The sequence below is a fragment of the Pholis gunnellus genome (genome assembly GCF_910591455.1).
Source record: "Pholis gunnellus genome assembly, chromosome: 6".
NCBI lineage: Eukaryota > Metazoa > Chordata > Actinopteri > Perciformes > Pholidae > Pholis > Pholis gunnellus.
Window position 1 is genome coordinate 23805846 of NC_136532.1, and position 19341 is coordinate 23825186.

The 19341-nt window shown below is 43.4% G+C and overlaps 1 protein-coding gene across 2 annotated transcripts in view; it reads right to left on the bottom strand.

Moving 5' to 3' along the window:
• The window catches only part of kremen1 (kringle containing transmembrane protein 1), a 56237-nt gene that overhangs the window by 10151 nt on the left and 26745 nt on the right, over window positions 1-19341 (bottom strand). For both annotated transcript variants that reach the window (XM_079161743.1, XM_079161742.1), the window contains exons 3-5: window positions 17877-17968; window positions 2555-2679; window positions 741-894 (exon numbers count right to left, since the gene is read on the bottom strand). In XM_079161743.1, coding sequence (XP_079017869.1) covers window positions 741-894; window positions 2555-2679; window positions 17877-17968 — 371 coding nt within the window. The remainder of the gene's footprint in view (window positions 1-740; window positions 895-2554; window positions 2680-17876; window positions 17969-19341) is intronic.

The window sequence follows — 19341 nt, forward strand, 5'->3', positions numbered from 1 at the left end:
TTTCCACCAAAATGTGTGAGTATATGCATAGGCGGGAAAACCCACTTAGAAAGGGCAATAGACTCCTTTCCCATTGAAAATATGCCTACCGTTGCACTGGCCATTCTGCTTCTTTTTTTTGTTATTGTGTCACATTCAACGTCTTGGATGTCCAGAAGAAGAAGGGTTATTAAACTGCAAAAAGGTCATGGTGGGTTCTTTTGTTTAAAAAAAAAATCTGTTACTTATTCAGTCTCTCTTTCGAACTCTCAAACGGGATTTTGGCGATTGTTGGAACAGTGCAAAGACTAACAAAGACGATTTTGATGAGTTTTATTCTGTTTCGATGATCAGCGAGGTCAAATTACTGATGTCTCACTGGAGTCCGGTGGCTTTAAGGAGAGCGTGTTAATTGTAAGAGTTGTACGTTCATAAATTATGATAATTGTAAACCTGTTGATTTTATTTATTCCATATTCATAGTATTGCACCGGAACTGATCAATCCCTGTGACTACTGCAGAGTCATTTTCCTGAAGGCCAAAGTCAGATGTTAGTGGGTTCTAGTGTTTTTTTTTTTGGTCCAGTGGGACAGGGGCTCAACAGATGTATTTGTACAATTGATTTACCTTTCATTACTTTTGGATTACTACCTACGATTAAAGTTTGTTGCACTTTCCCAGCAGAATTCATACTAAATCGCAGCACAGATGTGAAAAGATCACAGAGTCAGACCCACAGCGACACTAGTTTAACACTCACTGTCAAAGATGATGACCCAGCCGTCTCCACCGCAGGGCTGGGTGTGGTCGCCGAAGCAAACATGGTTACACTCCATGCTGGGCGACTCGCCGTGGTCACGCTGGTCCACTTCGTTGCCACAGAAACAGGCATATCCTGACTCCATGCCGGCGAGCTGCAAAAAAAACAAAAAGGAGTTATGCAAATCATCGCATCAGCAATTCAAAACACACTTTGGGGAACACTTCCCATAATGCCGTTCATGGTAAATTCATTTGGCATGGTTGCCGGCGAGAAAAACAGCCAACGACTGAGAGACGAAACTTTGTGAATGAAACATGAAGATAAAAACATTCAAAATGGAATTTTTCTCCATAAAAATATACATGATTACATAACAACTTTGCATAAAAATAAAATAAGTTTGCAAATACACAACAAATTCAAATAAAAGTACTTTCATGGGTTGTTTGTCTCATATCAGCAGAATGTGTGTTAACACTTAGCAAACAGTTCACTGCATGCAGCTCCTTCTCTCTTTGAAATTAAAGCGACTTGAGTCTAAAATGCCCTAATTGCTCTTTCTCTCATGATTACAAGATGCTGTAATCTGAGTCTGGAAAACCACAACCTCTCAGCTGATTAGAAGCCTTCTTTCAAAACACACAGCTGCACACAGGGTGCAGAAAATAAACCTCACAGAAATAGCAAACCATCTATCTCTCAAATCAAAACTGTTAGTAAACCGTTCCCGAAAGCGTCGGAGCGGGAATGCGAAAATGTCAAAAAACCTTCACACATCTTGACCTCGCCACCACTGGCTGCTTGTTCTCAAAAGAGCTATTGTCCTTCTTTCAAAAAGGACACCATTGTCCCACATTCAGGCCCTAAATGAATTCACACAACTGAAGGTACTGCATCATTTCCCACTCCGCGTCTTTTGTCATGGAATCGGAATTTATGAAGCCCTCTGCTCGCGCCAAGACGTATCAAGCTACGTCCTTGTTGCATTATTCTATGTGATGAAGTAACACCAACGTGAATACTTCTGGCAGAGGCAAACAAGCGATGGATTGCCGTCTAACTCGTCAGGCATGCTCTTTGTCAGAACGTCACAAGGGATGCGTGCTTTCCGAGGCACCGATGTTTCACATGCGCATTAAGGACGAGTGACGGTCCAAGGGTAGGCAGGCGATGCCAGTCTGCCGCCACATCCTGTGACATCTGCTGAATTGTGAGGGGGGGGGGGGGGGGGGGGGGGGGTTCTGTCAGTATCTGTCAATGCAGACAGAGATGAACCGGATCTACTGAGACAGAAAATGAACACCTGGCATTGTTTATAGCTGGGACAATGGCTTGCCAGATACAGAGATGAGAAAACGCACTGAAGAGGAGGTGCCCAGTGGGCTAATAACCGTCCATTTCCAGCTGTCAGCATTGATTGCTGTGATGATTTGTCATCCGCTGGTTGGTTTGAAACAGAACGTTTGATGGCTGAATAAAGAGGGTACAGACTAAACTTGGCACGGCGGCGATAACTGTCAGGAAATTACCCGTAAATGCAGATGATTTACATAAAAGCTTGACTATTGCTATGGCCAGCTCTCTGTCTATTTTAGACAAGACACTGGCAACTGACTGGGGACCTTTTTTCCGTCCAATTAATTATTTCGGACTTTTCAGTACGAGCGCCGGGACGAAGGAGTCAACAGTTTGTAATGTTTTGAATGTTTTCTCAGACAGAAGCTGCCAGCTTTATTCTGAGTTAAGATATAAATGCTGAACATCTCTTGGGTTACAGGTTTGTACGTTTCCACTTCAGGTCCAACTCTCACCTTGTATCTCTGCTTCCTACAGAAGCTGATACAGTTCTGGATGGTGAGTTTGTTGGAGGTCTCGCTGGTGCCGGACAGGGTCGGTGGGTCACCGCTGTCTTTGAAGCAGCCCAAGTTCCCAGGCACTGTGGGGAGACAAGAGGAGGGGGGGGGAATAAAATGAGTTACACACAAACAATTTAGATGCAATCTGCCTTCATATGCTGGTCATCAGTGTTTCCTGCGTAAATAAAAAGGTGTTTTTTGGCATTTGGATTGTCAAAATGCAGGTTTCTCCATGGATTCATTGCACGGATGCCTTCAACCCTCATGTGCCTCATGTCTAAGTTGCTCAAGTTTTATAATCAAGTTTGTGATCAACACTTTGTTCTCTGGGAGCGGGTCTACGAGGCAAACTATGGTGACAAACTCAAAAAGTATTCAGGCCTCTGTTTGAATGTTTTGGTGTGAATTTGCCCACAGCCAAGTCAACAATTTTGTCCCTGAAGAAAAGAGGAGGAGGAGGAGGAGGGTGAAGGGGATGTGGATGCTTGAGTCACAGCAAGCAAGCGAGAGAGAGAGAGCGAGAGCGAGAGAGAGAGAGAGAGAGCGAGAGAGCGAGAGAGAACTGGAATCTAGAAAATGTACCCTGTCAGATGTGAGCGCAAGTCGCATTAGATTAGGAAAATAATGTTTTCTACATGTGTGACTGTGTGTGTGTGTGTGTGTGAGTGCGGTGAGAGTTTGATGTGCCAATAAACGGAGGAAAAAAAGAAAAAAGCACCTTTTTCAGACGGCATTGGACAAATAAGAACATCTGGAGGGAGGCCCAGTCCAACACCTTAGGTCTTCATTAAAGGCAGGTTTAATTTTAACCCATCAAGAGCACAGTGATGCTAGAGCATGGGCAATAATAATAATTGTTATAATAATAATAATAATAATTGAAGTTACAAAGTTTTCAGTTCTGGAATGCTACTTGAGAAAAACTTCGGCCGCGCTTTCATAAAACAATAAAAGCAGAAACTACATCCTTCAGGTTTACTTCTTTTTTGGTAATACCCGCTTGGTTTTGACAGCCCATCACATCAATGAGTACTGAACATGAAAATGTTTGTTAGGTGAGACCTGGGGACGCGTGACACAAATAGGCCAACAATCGCAGATGGATCACAGATCACACAGATGGAAGAAGGACGTCGACACCCTTCAGATCATATTCATGTCAGACGCATTCGTCCCTTAATCCGCCGTGTGTTTATCGAATACTATGCAATCTTTCAAAATCCAGCACAGTGATTTATTCCAAAGCCTTTAAATTCAAGGTAATAGCTCAGAAAGTGCCAACCGAGCCCCCGGCGGCCTTTAGCCCACTTGAGATTTGTTTGTCGTTTTAATTTCAAACAAGCGTATTTTTGTTTCATTTCCATGTTTTTGAGGTGAAACGGATTTGACAAACAGAAGTAAAAGCACAATCTGTAAGTCATTTTCTCTGCAAGTATGAAAAATCTGCCCCCCAAAGCTCTTCAGTCTAACTGGAATTTGTGTCATCCGACCGTAGGGTACAACCATGCTCATTAGGAAAAGACAGAAAAGAGAAGAGGGGGGGAAAAGACTGTGTCCAAAATAGTTGTGAATGCTCCGAGGAACAACGTGAATGCAAAAATCACAAGCATGTGACATTACAAAACAGCCTTGTTCTTTATCAAGCCTCCTCGATTTCATGTGTGCATGTGCAAGTTCACTGATGCACAAACCAACTTTAATACGGAGCTCAAACTGACTGATGCTTCCAGTTTTAAATCTAATTCCTTGCAGTCTTTTTGAAATTACCTGAGCTTGAAATCAAAACACTACAGAAACGGGTCAAATCAGGTAATAACATAATGTTTGCAATGTTAAATCTATCAAATTTAGAACAAACCAAAAGATGGTGAATTGCTCTGAGCAGGCTCGGGACAGGAGAGTTAATCCTATTTTGAGAACTGCAAATGCAATTTAGCAGAGAACTCAGCAATGCCGTTTCCCCACATATGTGTAAAAGACATTTGATCATGAGTTGGATATTACACAACGGCATGTCCTGCTTTGTGGAAGCTCGTCTGACAACAGTGGAGCTGTTTGTCCCCTGATTCTGTACCAAAACACCAACACTGTCCTAGAACTGAACATCTCTGGAGCGGCTCAGCTGTGGCGTGTCTTCTCTCCTCACACATTTGCATATTGAAAGCTGCTCGTCTGATGACAGCAAGTTCCACCAGTGAACAACTGGAACAACTGTTTTTTTTTGGCAGAAAGAAATAGAAAAACACTCGAATTTACATGCTTGTCGTTATTACACTTGGGAATATATATTGTCATTCTGCAAAAGAAAAATAAAAAAAGTAATATTTGAATATGTATAACATCATTGTAAAGGGGTTTCACTCAAAACTGCCTTCATGAACTGAAGTAACCTTGATAAAGACCACACACGTGAATTGTTTTTGGGTGCCAGTTGTTGCCAATGTTAACTTTTTTTTGGCTGGCACGAAAGCTCCTCTGCATGCGCAACAGATGCTGCAGATTCTTGTTGTTTATGTAAGAATCAGGCACAAAGGCTTTTGGGGGGAAAATGTTTTAGATTCCGCAACAATGTCCACCACGGACTGGAAACGTGAAGGAGGGGAGGAGGGGGGGGGGGGGGGGGGACATGAAGAGGCAGAGAGAGGGCCGCTGCGCCGCGCTTCACCCGCGTTTGCTGACCATAAAGTAACCGGCGAGATTTTGGCTGCAGCTGCAGATTTGCTGCTGGACTGTGTTTGACAGATTACTTGAAGAACACTTGAAGACAAAGTCCTCAGACCAGCAACAAATCATGTGAAATATCCCTTTTTTTTTTTTTACAGCCACAAGCATGCCAAAGCTTTATAAATGGATTAAAATGGTTGTTTGAATCATTTAGCAAGACTCCAGGCCGCACACGTGCAGAATTAAGGGCTGGATTATATGTCGGGTTAAAGGCAAACATGACAGTAATAAGAATCTTCACATTTCACGGTGAGACGGAACAGTGTTGACAGCAGTTTCTTTTATATCCGTGCCTTAAGTATACACTGGATTAAGCCAAGTCAAGTGTGCAGGAGGGGGAGATGAGAAGAGAGCAGAGATAAACACCTGGTTGGGAACCAGCAACCTCCCTCAGAGCAAGGCAGGCAGCCAGGCACCACTTCGACGGAGCTTTTTGAAAAGCGGAGGAGAAAATGCCACTGCAGGGCTCAACAGCAAGATTAAAGGCACAGTGCTCCTTTTTCATTTTGCTTTGACAGGAAGATTGCGGGCGAATCAACGTATCAGTCTTTTGTCCTCTTCCCGTCCCGGGGGGCCGTGAAGCGCTGCCGTGAAGAGCTGCAGGTGGTGGGATCGTATCACACCAGAGCACCGGAGGTTTTTATGGAACCGGAGACGAAGAAGGTGTCAGCCTCTGCCTGCACCGCACTTTCTCTGCATGCAGTGTTTATCAAAAAAAGAATCTGTCTGAAAACTCCAGAGCAGAGTGTTGTTGCTTAAAAACATCTGCTTTGCAGGCGCAACAAGTGCAAATATCCCCGCATACAATCAAAGAAAAAAAAAAAAGAACCACACACACAAACACACTTCAAAGCTGTTGGTGGAATTTAGACTTTAACAAGCCAGAGGGGAGAAATAGAGGAAACACAAGGTGCACAAATGCTCCAGTCAGCCCAGACCAGACCTCTGAAAACCTCAGGAGATCACAGCGGGAGGGGAGCGAGAAAAAAAAACAGACACGGAGAACTAAACAAGGCTTGACTGCAGCCAGATTCATCACAAGCCTGGCAGCCTGCTGCCTTAGCTCGAAAAAGGGCAGTTAGTTAGCCTTCCCACAATGCATCACAGTGGCAGACAGGAGGCGGCCGGCGAAACAACAACGTTCATGGGAGTCTGTCTCGCAGGGAAAATGAGACACCTCTGTTGACGCAGCAGACACAACAACAGCGCCGACCCAAAACACATCAGAGACAGAGGAAAGGAGAACACAGAGGGGTATAACAAACGGCGATTTAAAGGAAACATAATTACGGTTATAAATTTCGATGACATCTCGAGGGTAAAGAGCAAAATGAAACCGAGAAATAAATTAGAAAGAAATAGAGGTAGAGAGAGAGATTTAAAGAAATGTTTTCTATTTAATGGGACTTTAATATGTCTCTCTTTTCAAAATAGATTTAGTCTGAACAGCCAGACTCTGCTTGCCCGTATCCACCCAGCACAGCGTGCCACATATTTTCACTTAAAAGATGAGGTAAGACACACACACACACAGAGAAAAAGAGAGAGAGAGAGAGAGAGAGAGAGAGAGAGAGAGAGAGAGAGAGAGAGAGAGAGAGAGAGAGAGAGAGAGAGAGCGAGAGAGAGAGAGAGAGAGAGAGAGAATGAAGTCTGAAGGAGCAATGAACCTTTAAAGTCTGCTTTATAATCACAGTTGAAACACTGGAGGATTTCAGTAGAAAAGCTATTTTCACAGTCGGTCCTAATCCTAAAATCTCCAAGGGAAGCCATGATGACACTGAACAAATGTAGATACAAGAGCCCGAGAGCTTGAAAAAACATTTAATAAAGCGCCAGCATTAAGGCCAGTGTATTGAACATCAATACTTTTTCACAACAAACTGAAATATGTCCGTAGCAGAGAGTACAGCTGGCATTGAATGTGTGGCCAAATTCATCATTTTGTGTGTATTTCACGAAATATTTTCCACTTGAGAACTTTGGCTTTCTATAATCCTGAATGTAAGGCATTACAAGTTCTACAAACAAACTTCTAATTACACCAAACTCTTACAACAACTAAAAAGGTGCACTCAGAAGAGTGCAGATCTCAACCAGGCGGGTCTGTAACGTCCACGGCTGTAATGTTTGACAGAATGAACACAATGGGCTGTAAAGCTTCGTCAAGCACACTTCATTCAAACTCAAAACATGCGGCGATGTATGCAAGTAATCGGCTCGAAGTCGTCATGTAAGAACCTTAAAACTCCAAAAGCAGAATTAAACTCACTAAACTGTCGGCCTGCTTTGCAGTGGATGAGTTGCGCCGAGTTACAGCAGTGTGTGTACTGGTAGTTCTGTTAGCTGTTATTATTAGGTTATTAGGTATTAATACCTTGTCTTTATAAATACCAGATATTACAGGTAACACTCCTGGGGAGTAACTTGACTTCACCAAGAGAAGAAGAACTTGCTCGAGACTTGGAGCAAATGATTTTAGTCACACGACCGACAATTAGACTGAACAAAAACTCTGAACCTTTTCCTTCCTTCCGTCTTTTCTCCCTTCACCGACACACATTTAAATGAATTCACGTTTATCATTTGGGCTGGTAGACATGACTCTTGTCAGCAGGTGACTTTGTTTTTATTTAGTTGTTTGTTTGAACCCTGAATGGGTTGTCAGTTATCGCCTGATGAATTCAGGATGTGGTCAGTTTAAAGGGGCTGACTGATCGTAAACCACATCCCCACTGTGGTGACTCCTTCATTGTGTTGGTGATAATGGAGTGGGGTTTCCATAATGAATGATCACAGTCATGTTGCCCTTTTTCCAGAATTTATCCTTCTTTTCTTTACCAATTATATTGCACATCAAAATATTTCACATTTTCCGATTTCTTTCTTTTTATATGTGCTGATTAAATATATTAGAGAGCGGCAAAGATGAACCAAACAGCCGATTGAGAGAAACATTAGTGACACCAATACTGCGAATGGGATCAGGGTGTTCCTGCAAAAAGAGAGGCTTCCCCTGAAAACGTATTCTATACGTCCTCATCCTCACGCAGAGAATCATACATTGATCCCGGTGCAGCTAGCTGGAAAACTGTTACCTCCTCTTTCACTGTTTACATCTGTATCCACTATCACGTGGTTTGTCTTCTGACGGCGTTGTGAACGCATTAATTAACAGTTAAATGTCTTTCTTCTCATGCCGCATAGACAGGGATCTCTTTCATGGATTCTTTTCTCACATTCAGTTTGACATCTCAAGAGATTTAGTTTTGATACCACTTAAGAGTTATAGTTAAGTTTAATCTACAGTAGAGATATCAATCTCTGATAGAAGCGAGAGAGAACTCAAACTGAATGTTTTTGAGGAAACACTGGAAAGAAATGAACCTTAACATTCACTGTGGCCAAAATCCTCCATTAAGCAGCACCGCTGCTTCATTAAAATCCAATTACACTGTAAACAGAGACCAAAAAAAAAAAAAAAGAGTCATCAGTGCTTCCACATTAGAGAGGTGGTGTTACAGCAGTGAGGTCAAAAGAGGAGAAGTAGTTTACTTTGTAAGCACAGTGCTAAAAGGCTTGATGTGTTTTAAAACACAGGTATGTTGAAGCCTTGGAAACACTCCCACCGACAGCAGGTTAACAATTCAGATCTGATGCACACACACACACACACACACACACACACACACACACACACACTCACACCCCCCTCTTGGAACATACACTGCCTTTCCAGGAATGCTAAGTGCAACAAATCAAGGAAACCAACAACACTTATCACAGTCGGTGTTTATGTGATCCCCCCCCCCCCCCCCCCCCCCCTCTTCCTCCTCCATCACATTCTGTCTCTCTGTCATTGTGTCTCGGCTCCATTTATTACCCCTTTTGTAGTACAGTATATTCAATACATAAACAAATACAGCTGCTGCGTTTCATCTAGCCTGTGATTAGTCTTGTCGACTGCACCACAGCCCTGCCAGAACACAAGAGAAACGGAGAAATATGCCACCAACTCCCCCAGGACGAGCATTTCTGGAAAACTCTGTATTGTTTGTGAGGAGGTGGGAGTCGCTATTCTGTGTTTCTGTTGGGGTTCATGCTTTGCTTTTCTATGGAGATCATAAATTATCCAGCCCATAAATGGGCACAGTTTGCAGTTGGACAATAAGGAGCTTATTATTGGACAGAATGAGAGAAGTATTTGTCTCCAGCAGACTGACTTTGCTAGTGGGATGTACAAAACACGCTGCTCGGCTGTGAGTGTGAGAGAGAGCCTCCACTGTTTCTTGTTTATCACGTGCATGTTTACTGTATCTGTATGTCCTCTTTTATACCATTTAAATATTTCTGTGTGTGTGTGTGTGTGTGTGGTGGAGGCTGTGTTACAACAAGATTGAGATGGAGGAGATCAATGACCCAGCCCGGGGCCCTGGGAGAGTGACTAACCATCTAATTAGAGGGAAGAGCCGGAGCTTTTAAATGAATAATTAGTGCCTCCTCAGGGACCGGGCCGAAACAATAAGGGGAAGAGATGAAAAATGGCCGCCGCACTGCGTCACCGACAAACCAAATAGTCAGTGTCCCGAGGAGTCCCAGGGGACTCGATACCGAAGCGACTGGGAGATGAAAAGACGAGCAGACACTTTAGGACCACCTCGGGCGTTAGATACCCACAGCGGTGCACCTCCATTTATCTTCATTCACTTTCAAAGAGATCGACTTATTGTTTGTCCACTGTGGCAGGTTGTCCTGGTTATCAGGATGTCATTGACGGGAAAAAAAAAAAAGCAACGTCCCAGACAGTGTTTGAAACAATCGTGAGTGTCGGTAACACGAGACTAACTGCTTAAATCACCAGTAATGACAATGAAAGTAATGACCTGATTGTTTTCTCGAGCCTAATCAGACCTAAAACTAAACAAGTAACTTTTTGTTCTGGGGATGGAGCAGAGAAAAAGGGCATGCAGTCATTAATCAAAGGGCCTTATTAAGAAACAATGTGCTTTGTAAATTACATACTTCATCTTGTGAGTTGACATTTTGACAATAATTAATGGAGCGATTAAATCAGATATCCCGAAAAAATGTATCCTCTGGAGAGCATGAATGCGGTCAGCAAATGTCATGACACTCTACTTTTGACCAAATAGAGCGCGGATGGGAAGAGTCCGAGATGCCTCTGTGGTGTGATGTTCCAAGGAAACTAAGGAAGCTAGCTGTTGCCCAAATCCTTTCATGGATTTCTCAGTTCCATTGAACAGCAATTGCATAAACTATTACTACTTCAAAACAGCATGATGTTCATTTAGTAAATTACGGTCCCATTTAGAGTGAAATACAATACAAAGCAGGGCATGCTTTAGGGCGTGACACCTTGTGATTGACAGCTTGCTCCCACGGCGTTGGCGTCTGTAGTGGGAGTTGTCTGTTTTCGTCTTACAACTTTAATCCTTTGACAGTTTGTTTTTAATTCATGAAAGTTAATTAGAACGTTTTTGGTCGCCTAAAAATGTTATTCAGTGTTTTTGGCTTTACTTTGTGGGTACAGCTCCACCTTCTCGTGTTACGTGTAGTTGCAAAAAGACTAGATGAAAAAAAAAAAAACAAGATGGCGACGGCCAAAATGCAGAATTCGAGGCTTCAAAACGGCAGACGACACGGTGACTCCGTCTACTTATTATATTCAGTCTGTGGTCAATCTAACACTTTGGTGCAGACAGTAATATCTCAATTTTGTATACTGGGTAGATTCCCATAACATTTGGTACAGATATTCATGGTCACAAGAAGAAGTCTATGATCCCTTAACTTTCCATCTCATGCCACCAGCAGACTGATATTTCTCATTTTTAGTAAATTATCTCAACAAATAATAGATGGATTGTCACGAAAATTGGTACACTAATTCATACCTCCATCAAAACAGCAAAACGTTTGCATGCTAAACTCTAGATGGTGAACATATTGTAAACATTATAACTGCTAAACTTCAGCATGTTAGCATTGTTGCTGTGATCATGCTAGCACGCTGATGTTAGCATTTAGCTCAAAGCGCTGCTCCTCCTAAGAACAGCCTCACAGAGCTGCTAGCATGGCTGTAGAGGTTGTTTTATCACCGTCTTACCTTCCGCAATTAAAAAAACTAATTAACTATGCAAAGACATTTTTATCAAAACGGGCAAAAGGCCACAACACACACATCATACACTGTGAACATGAATTAGGCTAGCTTAACAATATCCAATAATAAAATGACATTTATTGCACCTGCTCAGGACCATGCTGGTCTGCATTTGGCTTCAAGCCTTCATTCCTGAGAGCTAAATTGGGTGACCCTCTACTCGTCTCCTCCTCTTTCTTAAGACAAGCACTAAACAAAGGCCGTCTACTTGTTCTCATTAGGAAACATTCTACACAACAGGCTGCCTCGTAATCAATACCTTTAATTCCCTAATGGCCCAGGCTGATTTAACCCCAGCCATGTCGAGAGAAGGAAGGAGCCAGAGAGAGAGAGAGAGAGAGAGAGAGAGAGAGAGAGAGAGAGGCTAAGAGATTAAATCTACCTGACGTCCTGTGGCTTGTTTTTGTGAGAGTTTCTACTCTCTAATTTCTGTCTGAGAGTTTCCTCACATCACTGCAGGCAGGTATTTCCCCTAAGGGCAGGTGTGGGTGGAGCTATGAGGAGGTCAGGGGTCAGAGCAAAATAACAATGAGCGTGTTCAAGGCTCCTCAGTAAGGACAGGCCTGATACAGGTGAAAGAGGACGCCTCAAGCTGACACATACGCAGAAATTAGCACACGTCAAGCGCCAAATAACCATACAAATGTGCAGGATCTTCATTTTTAGAGAAATCAAATAATCTTGCCGGGTAATTTCATTATTTACAAGCCTGGGGCGGTGTGGCTAATTTTGGACACTGGTTACATGTGAGTACACACAAATATTGTTTTCATTAGCTCTTTATGAACGAGGCGACGTTTTATGGGGAGCCGCATGATAAGCTTTTTGGATCATCTGTTAGAAATCTGTCTTCGGGTTTTAACAAGTTCCTATTTTGCTGAGTTGTTTTAAACTTCCTTTTCCATTTTTTAAATGTGCGTGACAAAAAAAAACAGTACGGCGGCCTTGCCAAGACTTAACCATCAGCACAACATCACTGACCTCACTCCAACCTTATTCCTCATCACTTTTAGCCTCTTTTAAAGGCAAGGAATGGTTCACTTTTAATGTCCTCACCTTGAAGGTTGAACTCTCTGACCGTTTTTCACAACAAACACACACACACACAGACACACACACACAGCCCTCTGGACTCAGTGATGCCTGAACCCGCCTCAGTGTGCTGGTTGGGAGGGTTGATTGTGGTGAAAGCTGGTACAAGACCACCTCGGGGAAATATTCTGCCTCTGAAAACAATGACAGTTGAGTGAGATAAATACTGCAATAACAGAACCTGAAAGCATCCCTAGTTCAGTCTACCACAACAGCCACGAGGCAGGGCTGTGGTGCTTCAGTCTGGTCTCGGTTTCCAGACCACATGTCCGACATGTTCGGCTCGGCCTCTTGTTTATTTCGACTCGCAATTGTTCTCGTCTCAGGCATGTCTCAAGCAACCGTTTCACTTTTCCTGCCCATTATTAATTATTTTTTCCCCCCCCATCAACCTGATCCACGTTCTCTTATTTTGGATGCACCTAGTTGGTGCGGAGACAGGTACACCTCGTCTGGGGTACCTGGCTCAATCTTTTTACATGCCATGACTTGCTAATTTCCCATTTTGGTCTTTGGACATTCCCCGATTGTGCTGTGCTTCGGTCTGGTCTTGACACCTCTCAGAACTCTTCTTATCTCCAAATCCACTATGCATTGACCTGGAACTGATCCGGACTCGCCTAACATGGTCTTGACTTATTGCAGAAAATTGCATTTCACTCTGGACATACATTTTGTTCGCTGGATAAGTGATTTTGATCATCAGGTAGAAGAAAATTCAGGGGATCACATTGGGATTCATCCTCTGGGGACCATAAATTATGTTTGTACCAAATCAGTTAAATAGTTCTGGAAGCATTTAACTAGAAATCAAAAATGTAAATTTCATGGTGGCGCTGAAATCAGGGGATCACCACAGTCAGTACCAACCGACTGACGATCCATCCAGAGAAATAATCCAACCAATAAAGGAAATAATCCTTAATCGCAGCCCTACTTAACAGCTCTGCTGATACGTTTCAGGTTTTCTATTTCAAGTGTTCATACCTTGACCCAGCAAGAATCTGCACACTGCAAAGAAGTGGTGGTATTTTTTTTTTACTTCATAAAACTGTACATTTAACAGCTTGTGCTTGAGCAAAAAAAGAGGGACATTTACAGCAATTGAGCCAGAGACCTGTAAACCCATTGACTGATTAGTTTCATCCCAAAAAGTTAAGCACGAGCAACTTGGACATGGATATCTGGTCAGATTCATTCAAGCTGGCGGTCTTCTCAAGTGTCTCACAACTTCAAAGTGCCATTTAGCGGCTTCATAAATCACTCTTAATGAAGGCAATATCTCATCACTGCATATTTTCGTCGGCGCTCCGCAATAAAACCTTGGGCCAAACGCATAACTACTTTGTTCTAATGTCTTCAAGGTGTGCCTGGTTAGCTTGCCAGATGGATGCGGTGCCTCCGGTATGAAGACTATTGTTCGACTGTGACAGACAAGGTTAATCAGATGTTCCCTCAATTGTTAGATTAAAGTATAGCCTACTTTAAGTGAGGTATTCAAGTCATCGAGTCTCTTAAAAGTTCAGGTGCTAACACATTGATGGTTTTATAACAAAGAAAGATCATAAAATACCAGAAAGTAGCTTATGGGAATTTATGTACATATAATGAGACTTAATACCCAACACAGCAGGTATTGTCAGCCAAAATAATGAGAATTACTTTATTGATAGAAAATATATTACTTAAGGGAAATGTTTATGTTTCCATCCTGTTAACAGGTCCTATCTTCATTATGAAAAAGTCCTGCATACAAATTCTTACTTAAAGTTACTGTGCTGACCTTTTTTAACTGGTTATGCAACAATGTAATCATGATGACTCTAATATGACCTCCATATGTAAACAAGACCATCAGCTATTTCTACATAGTTATAGTTAACACTTGTCATCGGTACCAGCGGGTCAGATTCCTCACAAAATCAAACTTGATTCCTGCGAGCTAAAAGGTGGAAGACGTCTGAGTTTAAATGTGTTTCTAAAAGGGCATTGTCCCATTAATGGAAAGCCTCACAGCTGCTGCAAGTCTCTTTTCTGCAGGGAAAGAGAGCGGAACAACAAGTTTTTCTTGGTTATACAGTATGCTGTTCAGAGATGTGCGCCGGGCGTGCAGATCAAAGCGTCTTTGTCTTGGCAAACGCTCGAGGCCTTAACCTGTACAGTTCCACTCCGCATCAATCAAATTCAACCGAGGCACGCTGTGAAGCAAACGCTCGTCAGCCTGAAGGAGCCACACCAAAACAAAATATCCTTCCAGTAAGGAACACTCTGAGAAATGAAAACAGGAACTATCACATTGTCAACGGTCAAGTCAACAATCATTTTGACATCTGCAGATGTCACAACAGTTAAACACACAGTACAGTTATGCTTGAAATTTGTAACCACAGCTTTAAAAATGTTGAAAAACAGGATTTTGTGAGGAATCTCAACAGCAAATCCTTTGCTATTTAGTCAATCAGTAATATGAATGGATGTCACAAGTGAGTAAAATGTACTTTCAAACGGAGCTCATTTTAGAGGGACTGGCCTCAAGAAACCAGATTTTTCTCTCGGCCTTCAGGAAAGGACTTCTGAACTTCTGTATAACTAACTAACGCTATTTTTTTAATCTTGTGAACCTACTGGTTTGTAGAATCAGAGTAGTGATTTCCAGCACAATAACCCTGTTGAAGACCACAAGTCGAAATACAATAAATTTGTTCCATACACTGCACGTGCTGCTGGAGTTTTACCTCTTTGAACCTACTAGTTTGGCCAGAGGCTCCACCAATAAACCCCTCACACCTCATAAGAACTCTGCCTTACGGACTGAGGTTTGATGTAAATAAATCAGTAACGAACTGACCTACAGCACAGAGGAAACGGAATTTCACACAAGAAAAGTCATGCTCCTCTGAGCATTTAGTGGCCTGGGAAACGAGAAGGGCCTCAAAACCAGCGTCCACCGTGACACACCGTGGAAATTTCAATTTGTACAGTTGTCGATGTGCCTTGACAGCGCGCCTTTTTGAAGTGTTTAGATATTTCCACCACATGATAACTGCTGCCAGGAGGGATTACTAGGATCAACAACGGTCGTGACCCACGCTATAATCCACCCTGTCCAACTATGTGTTTCTGGCCTCATGTGACCTGCCTGGCAGTGCACACTCCAGCAGGGTGTGTCGCCATCACCAGGGTGGCATGACCCCAGATGACAGGGAACCCAGCTGGATAACAGACCGACCGCTGGCAGGCTCCAGGTGCCTCAGCGAGTGGCCACCGACTACCGACCACGCGACATCAAACGAAAGCAAAAAAAAATAAAAACCAGACAAAACAAAAGCCAGACGAAACGAAAACAAAGAGCTCTGTTGTTCTTTCTCTGGCACGCCGCTGTGTTTTTCAGCCTCTTGTTGCCAGCCGCGGATTGACAACACCGACACCAAGAGAGCGTCGGCATTCTCTCACTTGGCAGCTGAATCTTTCAAACAGCAGCGGGTTGAGAGCAGGAACCGCCGGAAGGTGAGGCACCACGTGGCGATTGTCGTTTCACAATAGATGAGACGGAGCGTTCCTTTCTGAAAGCTCCCCCTGAATCCCTGCAGGGAGAAACCGTCTCCACTGAGCAGGCATGTTTTCAACGGCTCACAGCAGACCTCATCTCCTTCTCTTACACTTCGGGGCGCTGGACTTTAAATGTCCGCACGGAAAGAGGGACGCTCATGTAAGACGTGCATTTGATACGGGCGAAGCTCTCCGCTGTTTGGAAATGAGCGGCACGTCGCAAAGGATGAGTTACACGCTGCACAGTTCTGGGTCCTTGACAAAAACAAGGCTGGACCAGCACATGGCGAAACCCATCTGGAACAAAAGCTGGCCTAATTTCACCGACGATAAGAGACGAGCCCGACTCCTCACAAGAGACGTTGTGGGCTACTCTCCTCTCTCCTCCCCAAACCACAAAGGTTCGGGATATATCGGCCTAGAAAAAAAATGAGCTAAATGGACAGTTGTCTGAAATAGGTCAGTCAAAAGTCTATTGGGATACACACAAGCTCCTATACACATGAACACGCAAGCCATTCAAACAGCGGGCTTCAGTCAAGCATGCTACTCAGACTGGAACATGGTGGGATAGCTAGAGGGGTCCCGAGGTTCTACCTACTGCAGTGAAATCTCACAACATCTCAGTCTCAGCTTTGCTCCTCCACCGTCTGATCACACAGTTCAAACACATGCTGCATCTTATCTTTCAGGCTTTAAAGGGAGGCTTTTATCTGTTGTATTATAACAAAATTCCTTCAACACATAAAATATATTTTTTGAAAAATGCAAGAGTCAGGCGGAGATACACCAGAGGTGTTTGGAAAAGAAATAGAATTGTAGATAGATAAAGACGGGTGTTTAACCTTGTAACCTGTAATTCACGATTAAATTCAATGTTTATTTTAGATAAACAGAATATTTCAGTCCTGCTTGGCTGAAGTTCAGCAGCCACCTTTATTTATCTTTTATGTGTTCAGTCACCAGATTCTTTTTTGTTTCACAAAGTACACAGTGACACTTCTGACCTAATCTGCCATGTAAAGTGAAGAACATGTGGGAATTGTTGATACAACATCATGTTGCCTTGGAAATATCAGCATGTGTGACTTTGAGAAATTGCTCGCAGCAAATCGCTATATCTGAGCCTCCTCTGCAGGAATTCCAAACTTTGGCATCCAAAACTGTGAAGGTTGATCCACCTGAGTCGGCTTTCAACGGCAGCGGTTAAAAAGGTGCAGCGAATGAAAGTAATGGGATTAAAGCCAGGCAGCTCTTTGTAAGTGTGTGCCAAACCGGTGGAGAAGACAGAAGCACAAACTCTCACACATTCATCCAAGAAATACTGGACGTGGACACTCTCACACTCATTGAGAAACATATCCACAAACAGGTAGATGCACAAGCTACAAAGCCAGAGGGGAAACCTACAAACACACACACACACACACACACACACACACACACACACACAAAAACAAACAGAGGCAGTGATTGACAGCTCACATTAAAGTAAGGGCATGCCCGGGCATGGCCGGAGGAGGGGTGACGGGAGGCAATTAGAGACATTTTTTAGATGATAGTAGCTGTGAACATGCCAAACAGCCTCTAAAAGCTATTCAAGGCAGGCGAGCAGATGAGCATAGCGATGAAAACGGCCGGTCCGCATGCCCGTTGATACGGTCCTAAGGGCTCGGAAGGGCAGAACATAGGGCAGGAGAGACCGAAAGAAAGACAAAGGCGGTCCCTTACTCTGGCATGTAGGGATGTCGCAGTATCTCCAGTAGATCCCGTCTTCATGATCTGCAATGTAGCACCACGGCTGCACGTCCCCATCAGGATTCCTGCAGACATAGAGGGGTAGAAGTTAGACCGTGTCCACGCTAAGCTGGTTACATTTGATAATATATCCTTTTCCTCTCCATTTTGGCTTCCGGTTGAGACAAAGCCGAATTTGTTTCGGACCCCAATATTCAGCTTTTCATAAACTTCCTCCAGAGAGGATACAACCAAAGACGTATCCTTCTGTCTTGACTTTTGCGATGCCTTTTTCTCTTGCCTGAGCCAAACTGACACTGACAAACTGACACTGCTGGTTTTTTGCAAAACCCAGCAGTGAGGCTGCATTTGCTGCCAGTGAAGATCAGGTTTGATTTTAAGATTATCACTTATCAAGCACTCCGTGGCAAAGCCCCTGCTTACATCTCTGAGTTAGTAGTTTCTTACACCCCCGAGCGTCCACTTAGATCTTCCAACCAAAAAACGGTTGGCCATACCGCATGCCAAACGTAAAACCAAAAGCGACTGCTCTTTTGAGCGTATTAACTGTTTCGAAAAACATCTAAAAACCCACTTCTTTCTATCATTTCCAAATAAAAAAAAATATATATATATATTCTATAAAATGTCCAGTTCCAGTGTTGATCTGTGTGGTAACTGATTGCTGTGTGCTTCCTTTGCTGCATTGCGTTTGTATGTAGTTTTGATTATTGGTTTTTCTTGGGCTGAGGGAAACTATAAAGGGCATTTTCCACTATTGTTTTACAGTTTATAGTCAAAGCAATTAACAGACTAACAGATTTTTGCTCATTCAGACAGGTGAGAATCTGCAGAGTGAAGCGGTTGTGTTTGTATCATTCTTTACCAGATGTTGGCTGTGATGTACATTTAGAAAATATACCGTGAAAAACACAGTGTGGATGCACATCAGCATTTTCAGATCCGTCTGCCTGAGTGTGGAAGCAGAGGTGGGCAGGGGACGTATGGATGAGTGAAAGGAGACGGGGGAGAAGGGAGGGAGGAAGGGGTGATGGCAGAGATATGAGGGACAAAAAAACACAAAGACCAACTGACGACTCCGCTGCAGAGGGCTGAATACTCAATATTGTTCAGAGGGAGATGATCTTGGCTGTGTCAATCATCCCCAGTAGCACCCCTTGGCGCTTGCTAGTTTAGCCTCTTCCTCTGAGGGGTTTGACTACGCATGTCAGTCAAAGGCCAGACCGATGGGTCTTTGATGGGCGGAGATGGTTGGAGGTCGGGGGGGGGGGGGGGGTAAGACCCTTTGTTCCGGGGGCCAGACACAGACCTGAAAAAGCGATGGGCAACGCCTTTGTCTGAGGCTCTGGCCTCTTTTGAACATCATCAAGGCACTTTTAACCCATCATAATGAGGCCGACAGGCCCCCTCGGTGCTTTTTGCATTTCAGTTTCACTGA